The 8,819-nt window shown below is 40.1% G+C and overlaps 1 protein-coding gene across 6 annotated transcripts in view; it reads right to left on the bottom strand.

Annotated features, from left to right (window-relative positions):
* Positions 1–3,584: 3,584 nt before the first annotated feature.
* CHD7 (chromodomain helicase DNA binding protein 7) overlaps positions 3,585–8,819 on the bottom strand; it is a 182,926-nt gene continuing 177,691 nt past the window's right edge. For 5 of the 6 annotated variants that reach the window (XM_046641668.1, XM_046641667.1, XM_046641669.1 and 2 more), the window contains 4 exons: positions 8,370–8,591; positions 7,180–7,320; positions 6,859–6,963; positions 3,585–5,568 (listed from right to left, as the gene is read on the bottom strand). In XM_046641668.1, coding sequence (XP_046497624.1) covers positions 4,654–5,568; positions 6,859–6,963; positions 7,180–7,320; positions 8,370–8,591 — 1,383 coding nt within the window. In that variant the 3' untranslated portion in view covers positions 3,585–4,653. The remainder of the gene's footprint in view (positions 5,569–6,858; positions 6,964–7,179; positions 7,321–8,369; positions 8,592–8,819) is intronic. The other variant, XM_046641671.1, reaches the window with a different exon arrangement.

Genomic DNA, 8,819 nt, shown 5'->3' with positions numbered 1-8,819 from the left:
ACAAGTTATAAGAGTAAACTGTTCTGAAGATAAAGATGTCAGATGAAAGAATATTTGAAATTCTGTCATGACCCTATTCTTCAATTTCATTCAAATTACATGGTATGCATTCATTGATTATGGAAATGCAAATTAAAATTCAACTCGACATTGGTAGATCCAAAGTATGATCTACAGACCAACAGACCCATTAGGAGGGTGGTCTCCATTGCCAACACATACATACAAGGAATTTTTGGTTTAGAGACTCAGAAATGAGAATGGGAGCAATAGAAAAGTTGAGCAGAAACCTTAAACATAAAAATGACTTAACAGTCCAAAATACTCTGAAAACCCCCATCCTAACCCCCAGCCAAAAAAGTCTCCAAATTGGGTGACTCTTCCAACAAAAAATTCAGTGATGAAAAACTTTTCACTGAAGGAGTCTTACATTAGATTAAATATTCTAAAAGGCAATTTATTCAACTATTTTGCCAAATGTAGTTTACTTTACTATAAAACGTCCATAAAACGGTGGTAAATCTTATTTGTGCTAAGAAAAATACATAAAATTGCTCATTAGAGCGCCAAGTTGAACGAATAAGATATATTCTAACTTTTAAGTGCTTGTTAGAAGTCATTTACCTTGTTTTGCTTCCTAATTTAAATTTATTCACGGCTGTAGAGACCCAGTGATGGTCACCACACACAATCACTTCAGCAACGCACACGTGTTCTTATCTCCGCTACCTGAGGTTAGAAGTAATTTCTAACACCTCTTCCCAAAGATAATTAACAAATACTTTTCATTGAACTAAACAGCTAATTTTGTAACAGGGAATGGAAGGACAAATTTCTGTTCCCAGTATCTTTCCTTGTAACACTAATCATGGAATTCTTAAAAAAAACCCAAAAACCAAAAAACAGCAAACATTTCTCATCTATTGTTTTTACCTTTGGATGTATTATCAGTAGGAGTAATCTTGAAGGGTTAATTCAAATTATTCACACAATTTAAATTGCAGGTTCTATTTCTTTAAAATAAATCCCAAACCCACCCACTGCTTTCCATCTCTGTTACTACCCACACGACCTTGACCTAAGGCTGCCGCAGTCGTCTCCCAGCTGGAATTCCTGACTCCTCTTTACAAACCATTTTCTTTCTCACTGGAGCCATAGTGATTATTTATTTTAAAAACAAGAATATAATCATATCGCTTTCCTCCATAAAACCTTCCAAGGACTTTCTACGGCCCTTACCTGGAAATCCAAACCTTCCACCAGGGCCATCCTGGTCCCTTGCCTCCCAATTCTTCTAGGCAGATGCTCTCTGCCCTCCCTTCTTCCAAGCTCTCTATTCAGGATCTTTGCATTAGCTCTTTCCTTTGCCTGGAACATTCTCCAGCCAGCTCTTCATCTGGCGACTGCTTCTCATCACTCAGGGGTAAGCAGAGATGGCCCTCCGCAGAGAGCTCCTCCCTGACCACTCCACCACCATCTACAAATATTTTATTTATAATCTGTTTACCACCTGTCTCTTCCTCCTAGAAGATAAGCTCCATGACATCAGGGAACTAGTCTATTTTTGCTTTGTTTTCTTTGCTATATTCTCGCAGGGCACTCAACAAATGTTTGTTGATGAATGTGAAGTACACCAGCGCCACGGTTAAGGGCCTGGTCTCGGAGTTCCATCGCTCTGGTTCAACACCTAGTTTGCAATTTACTAGCTCTGAGGCTTATTTGAGTAAGCTCATCTTTTTTAAAGACTTCATTTCTGTATAGAAACGAATACAGAAATATTCATGGGGCAAGATAAACCCAATATAAATGAGGTAACTGGGACGCAAGTTTCCCCAGGCAAAGCTCATACTGTTCCAGGCTCTACTTCATATGGACTTTCTCTCAATTCCAACCTGAAACTTCAGATCCCTTATAGAGGGTTGAGGGGGGAAAAAAACATAAAAATATAGAAGCCCCAAACACTTGAAATCATCGTTATATACTAATTTTCTGTGAGAGACTACAAGTGCAGTATTTTAGGAGACTGTCAGTAGGCTCTGAGGTCAGACTGCCCGGGTTCAAAGCCAGTTCCTGTATTTCCTGTTCGCCAGTTACTCAAACTCCCAGGTCTCCGCTTCCTCCTGGAAGACCAGCCCGTCTGACAGAGGAGCCAGAGAAGAGACAGGAGCAGCCCTAGCACCTCAGGGCTTAATTTACACCAACACACAGTGAACACTCGTTATTAAGTAGCAGACTAGATTAAAATATTTCCTACTTAAGTAAACTCAAGACCTAACATCAAGAATTCATTCCATTAGCAGAAAAGAAAATGCAGTTTCCAACATGGAAATCTGAGTGACTTTAAAGCCGGGTTGACCAATGAACCCAGACAGTGCAGAGCTGCCCACTGATCCATCTGTCTACTCAGGGTTCCTTCTGGCCACAAGCAAGCGAGGCCTTAGCTCTGAAGATCATCGCTCTCAGCATTTTCTTCTAACAGAGACAGAGTCATGTGGTATGCTCAACTCACAGGTCATAGGAAAACTTCCAATACCATAAAGAATTTTAGAAAAAGACCTTTTTATGACTCATTTTATTAAACACATTCTCCCTACCTAAAGTCTTATTTTAAGGCTTAAAATATCTTGGTTATTTAAATACTTAAATTCCCTATACTTTGCGCAGATCTGGAACTCCATTCAAAGAATTCCATTTCAGAAGATATTCTCTTAAAGGCACTTCCCTACAATGCACACCACCCATTTGTTAACTTTCAAGAGATAATAGTAAAGACAGTGGATAAAAGCTGCCATAGGTTGGCCAGAGTGGAAGCTTCAAGTTGCTCCTTTCATAATGGGATCATAATGGGTACATTTTTATCTTGGGATATAAATTAACTGAATCTCACTGTCTAAGACAAATTTAGACAACCTGTGTCATAACACCTGGGTGAGGGATGGATTGCGTGTGTACAGGGGGAGGGCGCGGAGGGAGGCAGCATACACACAACAACGCCATCCACATCTCTCCCTCTCCCCTTAAACAGCCTGGAAACGTGGCTTTGTCCAGGTGACATAAAAAGGTGAATACAGTGTATCTCAAATGATATTTTACCTCAAATATCAAAGGTCATAAAGGGGTGCACAAACCAGCAGCTCCCTGGCCTGTGTATGCATGTGCGCACGCGCACGCTTAAGTGGGTCCCTTTTAATTCCACACGGGTTTTCCACAGACAGTTTCTGGCATCAAGCACTGGTCTGCAGGACACCAGAGTGCCTTTGTGTCCCTTGCTGACACGCCGGCATTGTGTTTTTCTACCCATTAACCAAGGATAAATGACCCAGATATTGTGCCTATTAAAGCCTCATTTTTCTTTTGCCCTTTTGTTCTTTAGTGTACCACATTATCAGACGCTGCACACATTTCTAAGTATTCTCAGTCTCAGATGCCCTTTCGAGGGAGTTAAATAGGAGGTTTCTGTGTGTGGTTCTGTTGAGATATCTGGAGTGGAATTATGTGAAGGTAATTTAAGGTTTTTCTTCCCGTCTAGTCTGAAGACAATCAGTTTAGCGTATTACTAACAGCTAATCTAGTACAAGAGGATATATCAAGAAACCGTACAAAGGCCAGAATGCTGTATTTGCATCTATTGCGAATACAAAAAATAGAGTGAACACCAGTTCCCCTACATACTACATTCTATAATTACATCTCTGCATATCATGGGTCACTTTTATTAAAAGCATCATTACTACAGTTGGCAGCAATTTACATTTTATCTTACATGATAGCAGTTTTCAAAGAAAAAAATAAAAGGACATCACAACAAAGAAAAACAATACATTTACAAAGTCATGTCTGTAAACTTCAAGGCTAGTTTAGAGCTGAGGTAATGCTGTTTTAGCTTTGTGGCTAAAGTAACAAAGTCCTTTAATTTAAAAAAGGTACCTGATTCTCTCTTCTCTCACTCTTTATTCATTCATCTATTTATTTTGTTTATACCAGTGCATTACAAGACCACGAGACAATGGAACTGTAGTTCTGTCTGGCAAGAACCCTTCCAGTAGGTTAATTTCCAAAGGGACCCTTCACATTCAACAGCTGCCTTATTATTGCTGCGCCTCGAGACAGAGACGTTCACACTAACGTGGAGATTGTCAGAGTGTATGGATGTGTGTGTATGCACAAGTGTGGGAACCCCATACAGTCAAAAAGGGAAACAAATGAGCAAGTATGATATGTACGGCAAATTTCATCTTGACCTTCACAGCAAAAAAATTAAAATTAAAAAATTAAATATATAACTTCATACTTCCTTTGAGCAGCACCTCCTTCCATTAGTGCCGCTCAGTTACAAATTGCTCTGTATTATAATACCAATGGTACCAAAAGAAAAAGAAAAAAAAAAGCAGAGCATTATGTAAGTTTCCTTAAAAAGACATGATCACCTCTCAAATTTCATCTCTCCTAGGGATAATAAATAATGCACTGCACAATACTTAATGACCAAGATACCTTTTGACACACCTGTATAACATGACTTGGACTTTTTTTTTTGCTACACTATGTTACAGAACAGCTTATAAAACTAGGTATGAACATTAACTGTGAGTGTAAACAGTAGGACTACCACTTGTCAAAAGTTTTAAACACTTTAACTGGAACTGGTACTGGTTATTCATCATTTTCGTTGTTTTCTATTTCATCCCCCCCATCAAGTGAGTCTAGCTCTTCACCCTGTGCTATTTCGTCTTCTAAGATGGAGGACTCTGCAGTCTTATCCAGGTTCTCCTCGGCATCACTGCCTTCCAGGTTCTCTTCTTCCTGAAAGGTGCCCCCCTCGGCCTTATCGGGAGCCTTTTCTTCGCTGGAGCCCACGGCATTCTGAAGTCCTGCCAATGCGGGGAACCCAGGCAGTGTCAACCCTCCCAGTCCTGGAGGTAGAAACATGGATGGGTAGAAGAGGCCTGGAGCCATGGTGGACAGGAGGAAGGGGTTGAAGGCGAGCGGGTTGGAGGGCAATCCGGCCGAGGCAGTAGCAGCACCAACAGATCCATTCGCAGAGTCAGTAGCCGAAACAGCGTCTGTGCTTTTCTCAGAGTCTTTGTTCTCTTCCTCGTTCTCATTGCCTTTCTCTTCTACTTTTGAAGTGCCGTCTTCCGGTTCTCCTTGACTCGAAGCAGTAGTGGTGTTTCCAGTAGCAGCGGAGAGAGGGCTATTCAACAGCCCACCCAATCCAAACATGTTGGGCAGGCCCGCCACGCCCGGCAGCATCAGGGGCAGCACGGCAGCAGGGTTCTTCGCGTCGCCTCCGGCAGCGGCAGCTGTTGCCAGTCCTGGAGGGAAGCCCATGAGACCTGCCAGCTGGAGAGACTGGAGATTCTGGAGATTCTGAAGGCTTGTCAGGTCCATTCCAGCAAACAGGCTGTTCACCAGCAGAGGGTTGATTCCTGCAGTGGAGGCCACAGCGGCAGCAGCGGCCGCCCTGGCGATTTCGCTTTTGGGCCTTCTGCCTCTTCTGCTCGCTCCTTCCCCCCTCACCACGGGTCCAGTGAGAAGCCGGTCAAACATCGACTCGGGAACAAAACCCTGAGGGAAACGCAGACGCAAGCAGTGGCTATAAAAGTTGCTAAGGGAAACTAAATTTCAGTGTGGGCCTTTGGGATAATCTGAAAATTAACATTGTCAATGGAAATATAGAATTACTTCCATTCTAAAGGCTTAATGATAAAGCTTATGAAAGCAAAAATTCTGTATTTTAGCATTACATTAGCTCATTGAACTATGGTGAATTGCAGAAAAATTGTTAAAGGCTACTCTATCAGTGAGGTAAATGTCAAGTTATCTGCATCTATAACTAACTTGAGAAATAATATATCAGGGTGGTTGAAAACATGGAAAATTTAATTAATTAAGTTACATTTTAGTATCTACCCTAGAGAAACAAAAATTTATGTTCACACCAAAAGCTGTACATGAATGTTTATAGCATTCTACTCATAACTTCCCAAATCTGGAAACAGCCCAGATGTCCTTCCACAGGTGATGAGTAACTACGCCCGGGCGGACACCCATGCAGTGGAGGACTGCTCAGGGATGAGAAAGAGCAGGGTTTTGACACATGCAACCACTTGGATGCATCTCCGTATGATGAGTGAAAGAAGTCATCTCAAAAAAGTGATGTACTTTATGCCTCTGTTTATCTGACATCCTCAGAAGGACAAAACTCTACTATTGCCAGGGGCTGGAGGTAGTGGAAGAGAAGAATACAATGGGATTCGGGGCAGTGAAGAGACTGTCTGCATTCCGATTATGGTGGCAGTTCACAAAACTACACGTGTTAAGACTGGTTAAGACTGGTAGAACTACACACCCAAAGAAAAATAAGCAATTTCACTGTATAATTTAAACAAACAAAAAAGAATCAACACATCATTAACAAATTAATTTTAAAAAGAAACTGATCACAAAAAAATATTTTGGGCAGAATTGTTGTATATTGTATTTTAAAATCAGAATCACAGTTAATCTTAATTATCTCAACCACCATAAACTCCATTCCAGAGATGGGCTGTTAACTGGGTTTACCTAGGGCATTCCTCCCATAGGAAGCCTACCTCCAAGACTGGGAATGTACACTGCCATACAATCCTTTTAAATCAGAGCTGCCAAATTAATCCACTTTAGATTAATGATGTATTGATACAAGAAATGATGATGTATTAATGATGTTTGAAAATGATGTATTATGTCAATTCCTTTAAGCTAAGAATAAGTTCGAACTGAATAATTAATAACCAATAGAAAAATATAGAAAAATTCAGGAAAACAGTTTTCTATAAATATCTTTCTTGACAGAAATGCAGAGTTTGTACTTACAGACTGCTTAACTATATCAGTCCAGTCTGGAGCAACTGCAAATTCAGGATTTTCTTCCAGCCACCTGGGCAGATCCTTCATTGGAGGCGCCATAGCTCCACCCATCTGGGGAGAGGCATTTGAGAAATGACTTAAAAATATACAAATTCTTCCTCTTTCCCTCCCCAATCCATATATCTACACACACACACACACACACACACATATACATATAGTTTGGAAAAAATATGATTCTTTTTCCCCATAAAAGATGTCAGGATAAAACACTTCTTTCTGGGATAAGAAATCACAAAGCGATCAATTCTCTTTCCTAAAGTTTACCTTCTTCCCATTTCGTTTATTGACAACAGGCACCCTTTCTTCTCCGGTCAAAGTGTTTATATCCAATTTATTAGGGTTTCGACATCTGTGTCGTTTCTGTTTCGGTTTCTGAAATGAGGAAAACAACACATCTGCATTCTTCTGCAAAAAAGAAAAATACATATTTAGTACTTACCCTTTCCTATATAAATGACAAAAAGGACAGTCAAGTAATGTTTAATTACTATGGAAATTTCAAAAATCGTTTTAATTATTAGAAACCATACTTTTCTTAGTAAGGAAAAACTCCTATTTTTTTCCTATACATTAAGGAACTAAAAGAACACGTAAGCTGAGAATTTGCTTTTCTTTTGTCTATCAATAACCCACTTCAAGTCTTTTCTTCAAGTGTTTAACCAAGTCTTGGTATTTTTTAAGGAAACTTTTTCTAATACCTTTGCTAATTTCTAGTCAGTGACTTGAATGAATAGAGAGATGAAATCACATCTGGTGACACAAGACTGTACACGAGAAGAACCAACCCAAGGCATACAAGGACCTCTGCAGAAGGTGGCATCCTCAGTGGCAGGAACTCAACTCAGGCTGAACTCAACAAAATAACATGTAAAATCTTACATTTAAGTTTTCCTTATGTATAGGAAGTACAAGATTTGCATTGCCAGCTAGCAAACAGTTTATGTAACAAATCATCTGGAGATATTGTCTAACGTTTAATATAAGGCATAAGTGCAGTTGCTTAAAAAAGAAACTAGTAAAGTCTTGGGCTGCATTAGCTGGTCAAATCTCTGCAAGTAACAGCTTCATAGTATTCTCTGCTGGTGAGACCTGGTCTGGAGACCAACTAAAGTGCATTCATCAGTATTATCTTAAAAATGAGATCACCTGGAAATCGTGTCATGTAACGATTAACTGAAGAAATCATGTCTATTTGGTGGTAGAAAGACAAGGTAAGGAAATGCATGATAGGCAAAAAGCATCTTCCGATGACTACAAGGCTGCCCTTCATGTAGGAGAGACCTGGAGTCAGGTCCTTGCATGAAGAATATACAATGACAAAAACTGGGAAATGTTTGAGATGAGGAGACATTCAAGCAAAAGGCAGAGGGACCGAGGATTTTCTATGTCATATGGGAGAATGTAATGGACTATCCTAGCAAGATTCCCCCAATTCTAAACTTTGTAATACTTACTGGTACATAACTTGGCATATCAACAGTGTAAGTAGGATGCAGCTTCAGCCACTCAACTAAATCCTTATTTTTAGGAGCATCTTCCCCCACCAGCCTAGTCCCATCTTCAAGATTTATAACAGGGATCCGCGTGTCCGGGTCCAGCTGTCCAGGAGAAGGAATGTTTCTCGTTGGTGGGGTCTCTATATCTTCTTCAAAAGCTTTGGTCACCTCAGCATCTTCCTGCAGAAAGTTGACAAGGGTCTGAATTCTCACATGAAGAGAGATTCTGACAATGTCCTATCCCAAGAAAATGCTATCCTAGCACAATGGATCTTTGATGAAAAAGGGAAAAAAATTACTTGAAACAATGTCAGCTTTGGAACATCTATCAAAGCAGAAAATGAAACTTTAATATCATTCTTCACACTGTAGAATTAGTAATTGGGCTGTTCCAAAAGCCAGTTTATA

This window comes from Equus quagga, chromosome 16 (assembly GCF_021613505.1).
Source record: "Equus quagga isolate Etosha38 chromosome 16, UCLA_HA_Equagga_1.0, whole genome shotgun sequence".
NCBI classification, from domain to species: Eukaryota; Metazoa; Chordata; class Mammalia; order Perissodactyla; family Equidae; genus Equus; species Equus quagga.
This window is presented reverse-complemented; position numbering and strand designations above follow the sequence as displayed.